At 47.8% G+C, this 18455-nt stretch overlaps 1 protein-coding gene across 2 annotated transcripts in view; it reads left to right on the top strand.

The window, feature by feature from the left end:
* GABRR2 (gamma-aminobutyric acid type A receptor subunit rho2) overlaps positions 1 to 18455 on the top strand; it is a 44728-nt gene that overhangs the window by 8495 nt on the left and 17778 nt on the right. Inside the window, exon 2 of one of the 2 annotated variants that reach the window (XM_006055339.4) lies at positions 1101 to 1207. In XM_006055339.4, coding sequence (XP_006055401.4) covers positions 1101 to 1207 — 107 coding nt within the window. Of the gene's footprint in view, positions 1 to 1100; positions 1208 to 15033; positions 15436 to 18455 lie in introns of those variants that run through there. The other variant, XM_044924280.2, reaches the window with a different exon arrangement.

The raw sequence follows: 18455 nt of genomic DNA, 5'->3' as shown, positions 1-18455 counted from the left end.
TCCATTTTATTCTCCCTCTCCTCTTATTATGTCTCCTGTTTAGTGATCATCCTGTAAGTAGAACACTGCTTTGGAATATTTGGAACTTGACTGCTTTAGGATTATGTGTGGTTGTGGTGGGAAAAAAGATATGGAAAGAACTAGTGTGAGTGAGGAGAGAATCACTCCTTTGTCCTCTGGGTTAGAGGAAGGACAGGGAAGCGGGGTCTGCCGTCCTGGGCTCCAACCCGCCTCCCTCACCACCTGGCTGAACGGTTCGAGCAGTTCTGTGCCCAGCTGTGGCCTCCATGCCCGCTGGCTGTGAACGGTCTGTTCTCCCAAGGGTTGAGGCTCTCTCTGCCAGGGTGGCTTCTGTAGACAGCTGCCAATTGGACCGACGTGAGGAATATCAGGTCTGGCTAGGATCAAACCAGCCTGTTAAAACTTTAACTATATTTGTCTCAGAATTTTACTTATCACAAAACCAATATTATAACAACATTGAAGAAATTTTTGTAAGTTAATTAATTTATTTAATTAATTCTTGGCTGCACTGGGTCTTGGCCGCTGCAAGCATGCTTTCTCTAGTTGCAGAAGCAGGTAGTATTCTCCCTTGAGCCTCGCTGGGGTGGCTTCTCTCGTTGTTGAGCGCTGCCTCTAGGACATGGGCTTTAATAGTTGTGGCACATGGGCTCAGTTGCTCTCCAGGTCAACCACTGGACCACCAGGGAAATTCCTAAAGAAATATTTCAAAAGAAAAACAAAGAGCCATCATAAACCATTCAACCCAAGCATTGATCATCCAATCATGACTTTTGGCAAGACAATTAGAAGCTTGCCAAGGTAGAATGGGGTCCTGTCTGGGAGGGATCTGTTTTAGAAGCCTCTGGAAGGGCCAGGTCATCAGGTCAGCCTGTTGGTGAGGGCCTGGGGTGCTGGGGGCAAGCGGGGATTGGGGAGCAAGGATCCTTTATCTCTCAACCTCCCTTCAGGGGAGAAAGAGACGGTGAGATGGGGGAAAAGTGTCTAACAGGTAGATCCTGCAGGAAGGAATCTCCCCAAATCATCTCACACAATGCCTCGGTGAGAGGATGGAAAACGTTTCTTGCCTGTCTTTGCAGTCACCTGTATAAGAAGAACCCCGATATGACCAAAATCCGACATGGAAAACCTCAGCCACTTCTCAGAGTGGATGACCACGATTTCACCATGAGGCCCGCCTTTGGAGGTAAGATGTGTGCCCCCCACCTTCAGCCCTTTGGGGCTTGATCCCAGGACTGCCTCCCGCTGCTGTTCTATCAGGTTCCCTCAGGCACAGCCCTCCTCCCCGGGGGGCCTTGAGTTTCCCAGTCACGGTCAGCATAGCCCAACTCACTAATTATCCCCTGGAGCAAAGCGATGGAAGGAAGTGAGTGTTGAAAAGAGGCGTTGGAGACGATGGAGCTGTTTACATTCTCAAAGGCCTAGCCCTGCTGCTGCCAACTTGCCTTTCTTAAAAGAATAAGAGCAGGCGGGAAGTTTTGCACAGAAAATGACTCTGTTCTCTGCTGCCCCTTGCCTGGCTGGGAATTTGGGTTTCTGAGGGGGGCCACCTGCTTGCAGCCATTTAACCCCTTGCAGGAACTTCCCTGGTGGTCCAGTGGTTAAGACTCCACACTCCCAGTGCAGAGGGAGTGGGCTCAGTCCCTGGTTGGGAAGCTAAGATCCCGTATGCTGCACAGTGTGGCCAAAAAAAAAAAAGATCTTGAAAAAAGAAAACCCAAAAAACAATTTAACCCCTTGCAAAGCCGCCATGCAGACTTGACCCCAAAAGAGTTTCCCTGCTCTGGGGAGGTCCAGCAGGGTTGGCATGGATGGTGGCTGCCCCTCTCAGGAACTGGAGAAAAATGCCACAGGGAGAGAGGAGCCTGGACGGGGCCAGCCACCTGCACCGACAAGGCAGGGGGAAGGATGGGACTCACAGGATGCATGAGACACAGGCCCAGGCACCCCTAGTGCAGGTGGGGAAACTGAGGCCCAGAGCATGGCAGCTGATGCACCCTGGCCAGAGAGACCCTGGCAGGCTGGTCTCTATTCCCCTTTATCTTGCTCTTGAAGTTCTCTCAGGTGCCAGCATCCTCTTGGGGCAGCAGGAAGGAGCAGGAGTGACTTGTGAGCAAGCCACCGACCCTCTGCTTGTGGTTTGTGAAGTGGGGGAAGTAATCCCTCCATCCCTGCGGGCTGTCAGAATTAAACAAGATGATGTATGTAAAGCCCCCGGCGCCTACGGGTTCACAGCCCCTTAGAAAAAGCCAGCTGTCAGGCCTCCCTCTTGTGTGACTGTTAGGGGATTAGGATGTTAATCTATCCCAGGGGCCTTTGCATTTTCAAAGCCTCTCACTCTGTTCCCTGAGCTCTGACACTTGCCAAGCAGGAGGAGAAAGCAGGCAACCGTTGACAGTCCCTGCCTCTTCTTCCTGCTGAGACAGAAAGCTGCTCAGCCAGGCATTCAGCTGCCCTTGAGGGGTAATGCCACCAGAGAATTTAATGAACTTCAGTAACATTTTCCTGAGTAAGCAGCTCTAAAATTAGCTGGATGTGCTCCTGGAGGTCCAAGCGAGATGGTATCCTATAAGCAGAAAGCTCCTCTTTGTTTCTCTTCTGGAGCAGGGGTCCCCAACCTCTAGGATCTAATGCCTGATGATCTGAGGTGGAGCTGATGGCATAATAATAGAAATGAAGTGCGCAATAAATGTAATGTGTTTGAATCATCCAGAAACCTCCCCTGTCCGTGGAAAAATTATCTTCCATGAAACCAGTATCTGGTGCCAAGGTGGCTGGGGACCGCTGTTCTAGAGGATGAGCTAAGATGCAGAGGGTCAGATGACTGGGACAAGGTTGCCAAACAATAGCATTAATGCCAACGAACAATTCTTGGTGACTTCTGTGCCAGGCACCATTCTAATCAGGGCACTTGCAGACATCATCTTACTTCGGTTCTCACAACTCCATGAAGTAGACCATAATTATGAAGTAGATATTGTTATGCCCAGATGAGGAACGTGAGGTGTGGAGAGGTGAGGTGACTGGCCCACGTCACACAGCTGCTGACCCACCCTCCTGAGTAGGTCTCTTTCTTGCCTCCTTTGACCTGCGTGTCCTCCAGTGCTAAGCAATTAGGCAGAGTAGGTATAGGGTTTAGAGCTCACAAACAATACTCCTAGGGGCCTCTACAAAGATTTTATTTTAAAATCAGAAGAAAAAAATAAAATTTTAGGTAGAATAAAATGTTAATATATAATACTAATATATTCATCTTTATACCAATACTTGTTAAAATGTTTTATCTGGTGGAAGGGTCCATGAAGGCGAGAGTCCAGGGTCCTCAAAAGTCACAGTGTAGCCCTTCAGCAGAGCACAGTTCTGTGGGGCAGCTGTGTGTGTCTGGGTGTGAGTGAGCTTCCGAATCACGCCTTGTAACTTTCTCATGGAGGCTGTCATTGCTGGCAGGAGCCTGAGCCGTCACCTGGTCAGGACCTTCAGTTTGCAGAAGAGCCTGGGCTCCAGAGGGTTACGTGATGAGCACAGAACAACTGGGGGCAAAACTTGGGTTTCTTCTGTGATGTCAGATGCAAAAGTGAAAGCCTCATAAAACCACCCTCCTCCTCTGAGAGAAAGCCAGGAGCTAGCTCTCAGGACCAGCGAGCGAAGTCCTGCCACATTCTCAGAAAACCCAGCTCTGAGGAGAATCATCCAACAGGCTGCAGCCCCAGTCAGGGTGCTCCGTCCTCAAGCCATGTTCGGGGAGTAAACTGGACTTCCTGTATTCTGATCCCTGCAAGTGCTGGGCCCATCAGCTGGACTCCCCCAGAGTATGAAGCATCAGGACAGTCCCCTGCCCCTGCCTGAGTAAGCCTCTGAGTCTGGGAAAGGCCCTGGTATCACGGAAAGCTGCTGGAGAAGGAGGTGTCACCTCCAGCAGGTGCGATAAGACCTTTACACATCAGCTGTCAGGATCTCAATCACCAAGGCAAAGGGTGGGAGCGGCTCCTGCTTGCTCCCAACCCCCTCCCCCAGGGCAGCTGGTCCTTGGGCCACTTTTCTTCCCTGCAGGGCTATCCTGGATGTCTAGATGCTCCTACTTGGATGAAGTAGGACTAGGGGAACTCACGGTGAGGCACACATACATGAACTCAAAATAGCTTTGCAGCTGGAGGGGTCCTGACCAGGCAGGCTGGGTGGGGCCATCACAGGAGGGGGCTTCCCACTGCCCAGGGTTCCAATGACTGTCACAATCCACGGTCCCTGGAGCCTCTGTGGATGGTTTAGAGCCCAGAAGCTGTCTCTGCCGGTGCTCCTGAGGGACTCCACCCAGCCCCTCACTCCTGGGCAGGAGTGTGGCTGGTGGTGGATATTTCTCTGAGGAAGGAGGCTGACAGACAGCACATAGGTGACTCTGTGCAAGTAATAGTAAGCCTGCCTTCTTTGGGGGCAGCCCTGTGCCAGGCCCCCAGTCCAAAGCAAAACCTGGGCCCAAATTGCCCTAATACAGGTCGAGCCTAACACACCCCCCACTTAGCACTTAGCCCCACTTACTCAGCAGGCCACACCCACAGGGTGTCCTTCAACAATTATGGGCTATGTATTCCCATCCCTGTCTTCTCTTTCTAACTTGTGTCTCGAATAGGGGCTTCCTTGTGGACTGATATTTAAAAATAACTGATAGAGAGGAATTTGCCTAAGACTAGATACCCCTTGGATGACCTTTTCAGTCTGAAAAAAGAAAAGATTAAAAATCTAGCAGCTTCCTAATAATCCCAGGGATCAGTTGAAACAAAAATATCTTGTCTAAGCTCCCAGCTGCCTGGTTCGGTAGTGTGTCCTGGTTAGGAGAACCCACAGGGGCCTGCCTGGGGTTTCCCTTCCATTTGTTAGAAAAAGTGGTGTGCTTATTTTTTTTTAATTAAATTTTAATTTTTAAAAAATTGAGTGTAAAACATACAGAACATGTAACTTACCATCTCAACCATTTGAAGCATATAATTCAGGGGCCAAAGCACATTCACGTTGTTGTCCAACTATCACCAGCATCCATGTCTAGAGATTTTTCATCTTCCCAAACCGAAGCTCCATTAAACAGTAACTCTCTACTCCCTGCTTCCCCCTGTCCTTGAGGACCACCATTCTACTTTCAGTCTCTGAATTTGACTGCTCTAGGCACCTCGTGTCAGTGGAATTATATAGTACTTGTCTTTTTGTGACTGGCTGATTCACTCAGCCTTGTCTTCAAGGTTCATTCATGTGGTAGTATGTGACAGGATTCCTTTCTTTTTTAAGGCCAAACAATAGTCCATTGTATGAATATATCACATCTTGTTTACCCATGTATCTGTCATTGGACATTTGGATTATTCCTTCCTTTTGGGTATTGGGAAAAAAGCTTCCATGAACATGTGTGCACAACATCTGTTCAAGACCCTGTTTTCAATTTGAGGGTTAATATACTCATGCAACAGAGAAGGCAATGGCACCCCACTCCAGTACTCTTGCCTGGAAAATCCCATGGACGGAGGAGCCTGGTAGGCCCCAGTCCATGGGGTCGCTAGGAGTTGGACACGACTGAGCGACTTCACTTTCACTTTTCACTTTCATGCATTGGAGAAGGAGATGGCAACCCACTCCAGTATTCTTGCCTGGAGAATCCCAGGGACGGGGGGAGCCTGGTGGGCTGCTGTCTATGGGGTCGCACAGAGTCGGACACGACTGAAGTGACTTAGCAGCAGCATACTCATGCAAAGAGTTGACTCATTGGAAAAGACTCTGATGCTGGGAGGGATTGGGGGCAAGAGGAGAAGGGGACGACAGAGGATGAGATGGCTGGATGCCATCACTGACTTGATGGACAGTGAGTCTCCGTGAACTCCGGCAGTTGGTGATGGACAGGGAGGCCTGGCGTGCTGCGATTCATGGGGTCGCAAAGAGTCAGACACGACTGAGCGACTGATCTGATCTGATACCCAGAAGTGGAATTGCTGAAACCCATGGAGAAGGCAGTGGCACCCCACTCCAGTACTCTTGCCTGGAAAATCCCATGGACAGAGGAGCCTGGTGGGCTGCAGTCCATGAGGTCGCTAAGAGTCGGACATGACTGAGCGACTTCACTTTCAGTTTTCACTTTCATGCATTGGAGAAGGCAACCCACTCCAGTGTTCTTGCCTGGAGAATCCCAGGGACGGGGGAGCCTGGTGGGCTGCAGTCCATGGGGTTGCTGAGAGTCAGGCACGACTTCACTTTCACTTTTCATTTTGTGCATTGGAGAAGGAAATGGCAACCCACTCCAGTGTTCTTGCCTGGAGAATCCCAGGGACGGGAGAGCCTGGTGGGCTGCTGTCTATGGGGTCGCACAGAGTCAGACACAACTGAAGCGACTTAGCAGTAGCAGAAGCATGGTAGTTCTGTGTTTAATTTTTGGAGGAACTCTCATACTTTTTTCACATCAGCAGCTTCTCACACATCACACATTCTCACACAGCAACTACATCATTTCACCTTTTCATCAGCACAATGCTGATTCTTAAAAAAAATTTTTTTTTGCCAAGTGGCATGTAAGAACTTAGTTCTCCAATCAGGGATTGAACCCACGCGCCTTGCAGTGGATGTGTGGTCTTAACCCCTGGACCACCAGAGAAGTCCCACATGGTGCTGGTTTTTAATCCAAACTGTAGAAGTGGGGGACTTTCCAGGTGGTGCTAGTGGTAAAGAATCTGCCTGCCAATGCAGGAGACTAAAGAGACATGGGTTTAATCCCTGGGTTGGTAAGATCACTGGGAGAAGGGCATGGCAACCCACTCCAGTATTCTTGCTTGGAGAATCCCATGGACAGAGAAGCCTGGTGGGCTACAGTTCATAGGGTTGTAAAGAGTCAGACACGACTGAAGCGACTTGGCATGCACACATGTATGTTAAAGTGGGAGGTAAATGAGGGATGTAATGTCATCGTGGATTCTTTTGAATTAAACCCAAGGAGTTTGTCAGGATGGTGGGCAAGTGGACACAAAGTAGGTTATGTCATCCAACCAAAATACTTTCATTTTCATTCTTAAGACAAATATGGTGTTTTTTGGAGCTGATTTGTATGAATCAGGGTCGGTGGCACTTGGGGACCCAGCAGTGAGCAGTACAGCCACAGTCCTTGGAGTGTTAATGCTCTGGTTGGGGAGACCAGTGTTAATGAAGTCTTCACATCAAGACATCAAATTATGGAGAACTCCTGGAAGGACAGAGGAACTGTAGGGAGGGTGCAACAGGGCTGGTTGTGGGCACCAGGGGAGGGCTGCCTCCAGGAGTTCAGGAGGAGGAAGGCCAAGGAGCTACCCTTGCTGGACAAGACATGGGTTCAGTCACTTCGCTTGGCACTCCTGGCATGCCAGAGTGTCATCCAAAGAAGTGACATCCCAAGAAGCTGTCTACAGGTGAAACAGAAATGACTCAGTGCAGTCACGTATTACAGAAGCAATGGAGGGCATCTCTGCTGATGGAGGGGGAGTTATGTGGTCAGTTCTGTCCAGAGAGAGAATCAGAGATGCCTTCATTCAAGAGGCAATGCTCGCAATGAGGAAAGATGCACGGGGGTTGAGCCCAGTGGGTGGAGAAAGGAAGAGGGGGCCAAGGTGAAGGGTGCTCATGGATAACAGGAGCATGGCAGTGGAATGCAAGCAGCGTGTGTGTGTGTGTGTGTGTGTGCGTGTGTGTGTGTGTAGGCGGTGCACCTGGGTGTCCATAGGCACATGCTGGGTGCTGCTGTGGGTGGAAATAGGGCCGCTTGGAGCTGGGCCATTCTCCCTGCCCCGCCTTGAGCCAGCCAGAGCTCCCAGAAGCCTGAGTCCAAGGTTGGGGTTGGCCTTCTGGGTTGACATGAAGGTGTATTGGTCAAAGCAGTAGGACAGGATATATACCATTTACCAGTTTCTTAGCTTAACTTGTAACCTTTAGGTATTCAAGCATGTGGCATCTGGATCTCTGATTATGCGCCTGCCTGGGGGTTGGATTTGTACATGTGGATGCTGCCCTTAGTGGTCAGCTGCCCACACAGAGTAGGGTGAAGTCTTGATCTGGAGGGGCCATGTCTGGACGGGCTGAGATTGAGTGAGCCTGGAAAGAAGGGGTCGGGGGGCCCAGCCTGTGATCAGGGGCAGGTCGGGGCAGGGGCTGGGCCTGTAATACAACCCACTTCCCCCATATCATTTCTAGAGCACAGGAGAACTCTTCTTGTGCTATATCCAACAACAAAGGGCTGAATGTAGCAGACAGGGCAGCAAACATTGGCTCCCATGCTTCCTTGAGATAATTGCAAATCTCATGCTTCTGGCCTTTGTTTAGTGAACCTGCCAATGTTCTGTAGCTCTTTCTCTGGCTATTCAGGCAATGGGCTCTGGAGCCCTTGCTGATTTTGTCCCCCTCCCTCCTGCCCTTTTTCCCCGTCCTGATCAACCAAGTTGAATCATGCATTACAGTGCCTCTCAGATCTGCCCCTCCCTCCCCACCCCACCCCCTCACACCACACGTTTCTCAGCCCCTTGTTGCAGGGTGGAAAAATCTTAGGCGTTATAATGGTTGTGGCCCTCCAAGGCTCCACCCCCCTGACAAAATCTTATTCTTTGGCGTTTAAGTGTAAATGAATTCATAAACTGAAATCAATTAAATTTTCTCTTTAGTGGATGATAATGATAAGAAGGCTGGACGCCCTGCTGACACCCACACCATGGCCCTCACACTACCCCTTGTCACCAAATTCACCTCCTGGAAACATCCCTTACTGGCGCTGCTCCCTCAGAAACTTCAGGGAGTCCCATCTTCTATGGGATGAAGTACAGCCCCCGCCTCTCCCCTATGAGTCCCAAGAACTTCCATGGTCTGGCCAACTGCCTCCCAGGTTCACCTCCACTGGTGGAAGTGAGCTATCTCATGAACTACCTCACCTCTCACCTCTCCTGTCTTAGAAGGCTCTCTGTTCCTCACATCCCTGCAGAGTCTGCTACGAGCATCACTCCACAGTGGCCCCCTGTGCCATCCTGCTTCATCCAACAGCTCATCCCTGCCCAGAGCCCCAGGTTGATGCCTTCCCTCTAACATGAAACATCTCTTGGCTATTTGGAACTGTATTGAAACTGCCCAACTCAGATTGGGACCTGAACCCACTGTCTTTAAACTGAAATCACAGCCCTGTTCTCAAGGCTGATTGAATCTCAGGTCCTCAATATCTCATTGCAGAAAGAATTCGGTGAGAGACAAAGTGATGGGTAAGAAGTGGATTTATTTAGAGACACATGCCATAGACAGAATATGATCCATCTCAAAAGCAGAGAGTGGTAATGGCAGGAACGCAGTTCACAGAGCATAGGCCATCTCAGAAGGTGAGAGTCCCAGAAATATGGGGTGGGTAGATTTTATGGGCAGGGTAATTTCATAGGCTAATGAGTGAGAGGACAGGATTATTCCAACTGTTTTGGAGAAGGTGTGGACATTTCCAGGAATTGGGCCACCACCCACTTTTTGGCCTTTTATGGTCAGCCTTGGAACTATCATGGCGCTGGTGGGAGGGTCATTTATCTAACGTGTTACAGTGAGCATATGGTGCAGTTCAAGGCCCACTGAAAGTCAAATCTTCTGCCATGTTGGACCTAGTTGGTTCTAACCAATTGTTGTCGGGTCTTCAACAGCTATGTCATTCTTTTAAGATTGTGCCCTGCCCGCTTCCCTCCTGTTTCAATAAGACCTTTTTCTTCTTTGAAATCATCACACAGACTCATTCTTTCACTCACTTATTAATTAATTAATTTGTTCACAGCATTGTGGTTAAGAACATGGGCTGTAGAATTCTGGTATCTGGCTATTCACTCCTATGTAACCAGCTACCCTGGCTGTGACCTTTAGGTCATAGGCTATTTCTGCTCACAAATCAGGTTGTGTTCAGCGGGTCAGTTCTCAAGGGAATGCAGTCAGATGGTGGCAGCAGGTGGCCTTGTCCAGGAGGAAAGTCTCCTCTACCCTTCTAGGTTCTTCTGGCTGGTCTAAGAATTAAGTTGACGTGAGACTGATTCACCAGAGAAAGTCAAACAAGTTTAGTAAGATCTGTTGTGGGAACAGGCCCTCTGTGTAAATTATATAAGGCAGTTTGTATGTGTGTGTGTGTGTGAGTCACTCAGTCGGGCCAGCGCTTTGCAGCCCCATAGACTGTAACCTCCCAGGCTCCTCTGTCCATCAAATTCTCCAGGCAAGGACACTGAAGTGGGTAATCAGTCCTTTCTCCAGGGGATCTTCCCGACCCAGGGATCAAATCTGAGTCTCCTGCATTACAGGTGGATTCTTTACCATCTGAGCCACCAGGAAAGCCAAGGCAGTTAGGTGGAAAGGCAAAATTTCTTCCTGAGTCTTTCCGGCTTTGATTGTTTTCAGCTCAAAATAATGCATATGCCAAAGAGACATTGTGGGCTGGCAAGTTTTGCTCCTCTGCAGGGTCATCTCAAAAGCATCTTCCTTCTCATGTCTGGTGCCCAGGGTGGAAAGATGTCAAAGCTAGGCCAGGGATAGCTTGGGCTCCTCGGGCATCAAGGCATCATTCTCATCATTCCCTCTCTCTCTCTGGTCTCTAATTTTGCCACCTGACCGCTGAAGAGAAACCAGCAGAAACTGGAAGTTTCACAACGTTGTTAGTCCTGGTGCATTCTAGTCTTTGAATTGACCACAGAGGTCCAATCAGATTCAAAGGGGAGATGAATTAGACTTTTGTTAGGAGGAGTGTTGAAGGATTTGCAGACATCTTGTAAAACCATTATACTGGGGCCACCCTGCCTTGCTTAGTCCAGACCCCAGCTCTGCCTCTTAACAGCTGTGTGGCTAAGGCAAATTCTTGAATCCTTAGAGCAACCTCAGTGACGATTATGTGTAGAGTTTTCAGCAAAGTGCATGATACATAAGAAGTGCTCAAGAAACATTAATTGTTTTTATTGGTTGAGAATGCTCCAGTCAGCGAGATGCATTCATTAAAGAGGGGGTTCTGGTACAGCCTCTTTCTGGTTGTGCCTCCACTGGCTGGGACTTCCATTCCCAGACTTCCATCTCTAGTCCTCAGGTTCTTGCCTATAGGATGGAGGTAATTCCAGTAACTGCCTCAGCAGGTTGTCGTGAGGTTGAAACCCAGGTGTCCTACAGGAAGAACTGAACAAGGACTGATGCAGCAGAGAGCATGTGCATGGGGACATGGGGACAGTGTGGCATGGGCCATGCATCAGGCACTGGATGCTGACATGTGATAAATACACGGCTCCTGCCCCGGGGAGTGTGCAGCCCAGCCTCCTAGACACACAGCACACAATCCATTAGGGCCTCTCCCAGAACAAGCGCTCATACTGTTACTATTACTGATACTATGATCTGTTCTACTCACAAAACTTCTGAGTCTAATGTGTGGGTTTTCTGCTCCAAACAATTCTTCTATTGTCTGTAGATACCAGCTGCATGTCCTACAATTTAATTTGGTTCTAACACTACCTAGGGCTTCCCTGGTGGCTTAAGAGGTAAAGAAGCTCCCTGCTGTGCAGGAAACTTGCAGGAGAAGCAAGTTCACTCCCTGGGTTGGGAAGATCCCCTGGAGAAGGGCATGGCAACCCATCCAGTATTCTTGCTTGGGAAATTTCATGGACAGTGGAGCCTGGTGGGCTGCAGTCCATGGGGTTGCAAAAGAGTCAGATACGACTGAATGACTAAATAACAATGACGACAACAAGGGTTAGCACAGACTCCACAGGTTAAGGGCTCAGTCCCACAGACATTATTCATCAGACCCACTTCCGACATCAATCAGAAGAATTGGGTCTCCAGTTATCTATACTTCTCTCTGACTTGGCTGCAAAACTGGAGTTCCCACAACCCCCTGCTAATTTGCTAGAGTGGCTTGTAGAGTCAGGGAGCACATTATTTACTGTCTCCAGTTTATTATAAAGATCATTATAAAAGATACAGAGGGACAGAAGATGAGGCAGGGCATAGGGTGAGAACTGGAAGGGTCCTGAGCTCAGGGGCCTCTGTCCCATGCAGTTGGGGTGCACCTTCTTCCCTGAAGTGTTCACCAGGAATCTCACCGAACCTGGCTGTTTAGGGGTTTTATGGAGGTTCCATTGCATAGACATGATTGATGACCTCATTGCCCACTGCTGGTTAACTCAACCTCCAGGCCCTCCCTTCCCCAGAAGCTGGGGGGTTGGGCTGAAAGTTCCAACCATCTAATCACCTGGTCGTTTCCTTAATAACCAGCCCCCATCCTGAAACTGAGAGCTAACCGAGAGTCACCACTCTAGCTTAAACTCAGGTGTGGTTTGTTATGAACAACAAAAGAATACTCCTTTTACCCCTATCACTTAGGAAGCTACAGGAGTTTCAGGAGCTCTGTGCCAGGAACTGGGGCTGAAAACCAAATAAATATTTCTTAAATATGATATCCCAACTGCTGTGTCACTTCACAAGGTTACTTCCTAGTTACATCTCCAGGTGGAGTGTTTCCAGTGTGATGCCTTCCTAGGGACTTTCCAGGGTAATTCAGACACATGGTCTTCACTTGGTATACTGTCGCTCCACACCTATTTAAGGAGCCCTCTGTGTAGGGCACCCAGACTGTGAATGGAGACCCTCTTGAATGCTTTACTCTGTGGCCTTCTTCCTAGGAGGGGTTCAAGCCCTGGATTTCCAAGCCACAGGAGTCTGGCCCCCAAGGCCCCCAAATGTTACTCAGCTGGTCAAGCTGAGGCCCATGGAGCCGGCTCAAAGCAAGGGTCTGCCTCTTTTTGGAGCTGCGGCCTCTTCCCCTGAACGCTTCTTGGACCTCCCCGGCCACTTCTCCACGGGGTGGTGTGGTCTGTGCTTCACTGTTAGGGTGAACAGGTTGGAGAGCCAAAGCTGGGCAGGAAGTCGGCCTTCTGGGGCTCCAGCAGCCTTCTTCCCTCAGAGGAGACCCCTCTGACTCCTCTGCAGTGTCCTTGGCCCTCACCTTCTGGAGCACAAACCCTAGCTTACACTGCTGCTGTTACCAAACTGAACTTGAGTCCACTCACAGTGAAGCTAGTTTACTGACGCTGGTTGTTGTGAAAGGCAGCCTGTGCTCTGAAGACCTGCCTTCCCCGCTCGCTTTCAGGGAAGGGTGTTTAAAGGCAGCCATTTGGAGTAAGGGTTGCAGCTTGTGGAACTTTCTTCTGATTGGTATTTAGTGAGGTAACATGAAAATGCTTTGGGAATCTTAAAGTCAGCCTTCAGGTTCCAACCAGTCTGCATGTAGTCACCATCCTCCACTTGGGTGGAGGCCTTAGTTTTCTGTAGAACAACTCAAACATATGGGTCAGATAATTATATATATCCTGTGAGGAGGAACTAGGACTCTCTTTTTTTAAAAGATCAGTTCAGTTCAATTGCTCAGTCATGTCCGACTCTTTGTGATCCATGGACAGCAGCACACCAGTTTTCCCTGTCCATCACCAACTCTCGGAGATTGCTCAAAGTCAAGTCCATTGAGTCGGTGATGCCATCCAACCATCTCATCCTCTGTCGCCCCCTTCTCCTCCTGCCCTCAATCTTTCCCAGCATCAGGGTCTTTTCAAATGAGTCAGTTCTTCACATCAGGTGACCAAAGTATTGGAGTTTCAGCTTCAGCATCAGTCCTTCCAGTGAATAGTCAGGACTGATTTCCTTTAGGATGGACTGGTTGGATCTCCTTGCAATCCAAGGGACTCTCAAGAGTCTTCTCCAACACCAAAATTCAAAAGTATCAATTCTTCGGCACTCAGCTTTCTTTAGGGTCCAGCTCTCACATCCATACATGACTACTGGAAAAACTATAGCCTTGACTAGATGGACCTTTGTTGGCAAAATAATGTCTCTGCTTTTTAAAATGCTGTCTAAGTTGGTCATAGCTTTTCTTCCAAGGAGTAAGCGTCTTTTACTTTCATGGCTGCAGTCACCATCTGCAGTGATTTTGGAGTCCAAAAAAATAAAATCTGTCACTGTTTTCCCATCTATTTGCCATGAAATGATGGGACCAGGTGCCATGATCTTAGGTTTCTGAACGTTGAGTTTTAAGCCAACTTTTTCAGTCTCCTCTTTTACTTTCTGAAGAGGCTCTTTAGTTCTTCGCTTTCTGCCATAAGGGTGGTATCATCTGCATATATGAGGTTATTGATATTTCTCCTGGCAGTCTTGATTCCAGCTTGTGCTTCATCCAGCCCAGCATTTTGCATGATGTATTCTGCATATAAGTTAAATAAGCAGGGTGACAATATACAGCTTTGATGTACTCCTTTCCTGATTTGGAACCAGTCTGTTGTTCCATGTCTAGTTCTAAGTGTTGCTTCTTGACCTACATATAGATTTCTCAGTATGCAGGTAAGGTGGTCTGGTAGTCCCATCTCTTTAAGAATTGTCCACAGTTTGTTGTGATCCACACAGATATTTAAGATATTTAAATATATAAATAAAGGTATAAATAAAAATATTTATCTTTATTTTGGCTGTGTTGCACAGCTCAAGGACGCCCAGTTTCCTGACCAGGGGTCGAACCCAGGTCCTAGCAATTAAAGCTCCAGGGTCTAACCACTGGACCACCAGGGAAGTCCCAGGGCTCTGTTTTATTGATGAACTATTGTTTAAACTATCATTACTTTTCTTGCTTGACTTCTTTTTCTTCGTTTCTGTATTCTTTCACTTCCCTAATTAGTAACTTCTTGAGTCTGCTCTTTAGAACTCTAAGAAGGCCTAGGAGAATAAAGTCTTTTTCTACAAAAATAGAAGCTGGGCACATAGTGGGGCTATTATACCCAAGAAGATCCTGTTCAGTTTCAGTTTTTACTTCTCTTTAATATTCTTCTGTCCTGAGCAGAACAAGGGCAGGACAAGAAAGGGAACAAAGTTTTGGATAGAGAGGGTAATCATAAATTCAGCAGGGGGACTCAGTTTCATCCTTCCGCTAAAATTAACCTTCTTTTCCTAGCCTCTTCCTCAGGCAGCCTTTTTTCTACAATCCCCTCTGGGCATTCTCACTCCTCTGCTCCCTGACCTCACCTGTGCCTGGTGACCAATGAAGTCACTATGCACCTGAAGGGTGTTAAATTTAAGAACTTGGTTTGCTATCCAGTGGCGACTCCTTCCAGACTTTAACAACAACAGTGTCAGAGTTTGGGTCAGAGATGGGAATCAAGATGGACAAAGAGTCATCAGTGTTTATTTTTTTTAGTCTTGGCTATGCTGGGTCATTACTGTGGGACTTGGGCTCTCTGATTGTAGTGCTCGGGCTCCAGAGGTTGTGGGTTTAGTTGCACTGTGGCATATGGGATCTTAGTTCCCTGACCAGGGATGGAACCTATATCCTCTGCATTGGAAGATGGATTCTTAACCACTGGATGCCAGGGAAGTACCGAGAGTCATCAGCTTTAAGAGGTGAGTTGGCTGTGGGAGGGGCTGAGTGTCTGCAGAGAAGAGAAGGGGCCAGGCAAGAGCTGTGTCACAGAGATGGAAAAGGAAGGGGGTTTCTACTAAGGAGAGTGATCATAGGAGAGAGGTCAGGGAGCCAAGCAAGGCTTAGGAAAAAAGACTCCTCAACTCAGCAAGTGCAATGGGGGAAGGAAGGCATGGATGAGCAGGAAGTGGAGACAGCTGGTGGAAATAGCACAGTGGAAGAGTTGAAAACAAGAAGAAAATGGTAACCAGGACATGGGACACTATAAAATCTCACTCCTAGAGTTTCATTAAAGGTCAGTTATCCAGTGTCCTCAAACGTGACTATGGATCAGCATCATTCCAGGACTTGTGATGTCTCTGGGGCAGGAGGCTCAGGGTGGGACCCAAGAATTGCATCTCCAAGTGCCTGGTGATGCTGATGCTGGTTTGTGGAAGGGAGAGCCCTGATCTAGTCCAGCCTTCACTATCCCACCCCAGGTGGATGGTTAATGCCTGACACATGGCACTCACTGCTGCACAGGAGACAGTGCTCACCATGAAAAAAGTCAGGTCTGTTTTCAAACCAAAATGCTTGATTATATCCACCAACATGAGATAGAGTCTCAACTTAATTCAGTCTTCAAATTAACTCAGACTTTCTAAGAAGCTCTCAAGGAATGGGAAGGGCCATGGAGGAAAGTCAAGCCATGCAACCCGCATTGAAATTTTCATAAAGTGTATTCATCCATGTTGTTGAATGTAAATGTAACATTCCATTCTAAGAATATACGATATGTATTTTTCCTATTCTGTAGATAGGTCATGAGGTTTATATAGCTTCCATTTTGCTGGATAATGTCTTCGAAGGTGATTGTACAAATTTGCACCCACCACTGGCAATGTATGAGGCTTCTCCTGTTGCTCTATATCTTCATCAACACTTAGTGTAGTTGCTCTTTCATATGAGCCTGATTTGTTGGGTGATAGTATTAATATTTCATTGTGGTTCTAAGGGAAATATTAATGCAACTGTGTACTTTCTCATGTCTATTGGTTGTTCTTTTGTTAAATGCCTATTCAAATCTCTTGCCCCTTTTTGTACTGGATTATATGATTTTTTCTTAACGGAACTCTTAGGAGTTATTTTTATATTCTGTATATGAACCCTTTGCCAGTCACATGTACTGTGAATATTTCCACTCAGTAGCTTGTTTTTACTTTCTCCATGGTGTCTTTGATAAATAAGAGTTCTTGATTTTTTTGATCAGAATTTTTCATTGACCTACAACATGTATACAGAAAAGTACACAAATCATAACTGATCAGCTTAGTAAATTATCAAAAATTATCAAAAATTCTTGAAACCAGCACCTTGACCAAGAAACAGAATTTCCAGAACTCCAGAAGTCTCTTTCTCTCCACTGTAGCCAACCATTGTCCTGGCTTCTAACACCAAAGGATTCATTTTGCCATGAGTTTTCTTAAGGGTAGTGCTTTTTGTCTCTGGATGAAGAAGGTCACTGCTATCCTGCTATTGTTGTTTTGCCTCTTACCTTTGAATCCACAGTCCACTTGGAGTTGTTCTGCACATTGCATGATTTTCACATATACGTTGTCTCAGCATTAGTTGCCCTCTCCAGTGTTCTTGCCTGGAGAATCCCAGGGACGGGGGAGCCTGGTGGGATGCCGTCTATGGGGTCACACAGAGTCGGACACGACTGAAGCGACTTAGCAGCAGCAGCAGCATTAGTTATTGAAGACACTATTCCCTCTCCAATGATCTGCTGCTGCTGCTAAGTCACTTCAGTCGTGTTCGACTCTGTGTGACCCCATAGATGGCAGCCCACCAGGCTCCCCCGTCCCTGGGATTCTCCAGGCAAGAACACTGAAGTGGGTTACCATTTCCTTCTCCAATACATGAAAGTGAAAAGTGAAAGTGAAGTCACTCAGTGGTGTCCAACTCTTAGCGACCCCATGGACTGCAGCCTACCAGGCTCCTCCATCCATGGGATTTTCCAGGCAAGAGTAATGGAGTGGGGTGCCACTGCCTTCTCTGCCAATGATCTGCAGTGGTATCTAAAGTCAGGTATCTGTAAGTGTGTGTGTGTTTCTAGAGTCTCCACTCTGTTCCATTTATTCATTTGTCCATTTTTATACCAGTACTTCACTTTTTCTTTTTTAAAACTTTTTGACTGCACCACATGGCACATGGGGTCTTAGCTCCCCCATCAGGGGTCAAACCTGAAGCCCCTGCATTGCAAGACCAGAATCCTAACCACTGGAGTCCTAGTACTTCACTGCTGAATTACGGTATTTCTATAGCAAATCCTGATATCTGGTAGAACAAATCCTCCCACCCTTTTTTCCTTCAAGAAGAACTGTTATTGGAACTTTGAGTTTCCTAATAATCTCTTTGTCAAGTTCCACAAGAAAACCAAATGGGATTTTTATTATAATTGCATTGAGTCTATAGTTTAATATGGAGTAATTAATATCTTTGGGCTTCCCTGGTGGCTCAGACAGTAAAGAATCTGCCTGCAGTGTGGGAGATCCAGGTTTTATCCCTGAGTTGGGAAGATTCCCTGGAGAAGGGAATGGCAACCCAGTCCAGTATTCTTGCCTAGAAAATTCCATGGACAGAGGAGCCTGCTGGGCTGCTGTCCATGGGATCTCAATGAGTCAGACACAGCTGAAAACTAACACACACAGTTCAGTTCAGTTGCTCAGTCGTGTCTGACTCTTTGCCACCCCATGAACCGCAGCACGCCAGGCCTCACTGTCCATCACCAACTCCCAGAGTTCACTCAAACTCATGTCCATTGAGTCGGTGATGCCATCCAGCCATCTCATGCTCTGTCGTCCCCTTCTCCTCCTGCCCTCAATCTTTCCCACCATCAGGGACTCATTTCAAATGAGTCAGCTCTTTGCATCAGGTGGCCAAAGCATTGGAGTTTCAGCTTCAACATCAGTCCTTCCAATGAACACGCAGGACTGATCTCCTTTAGGATGGACTGGTTGGA

This window comes from Bubalus bubalis, chromosome 10 (genome assembly GCF_019923935.1).
Source record: "Bubalus bubalis isolate 160015118507 breed Murrah chromosome 10, NDDB_SH_1, whole genome shotgun sequence".
NCBI classification, from domain to species: domain Eukaryota; kingdom Metazoa; phylum Chordata; class Mammalia; order Artiodactyla; family Bovidae; genus Bubalus; species Bubalus bubalis.
The sequence above is the reverse complement of the archived record's forward strand: the minus strand, read 5'-3'. Positions and strand labels throughout refer to the sequence as shown.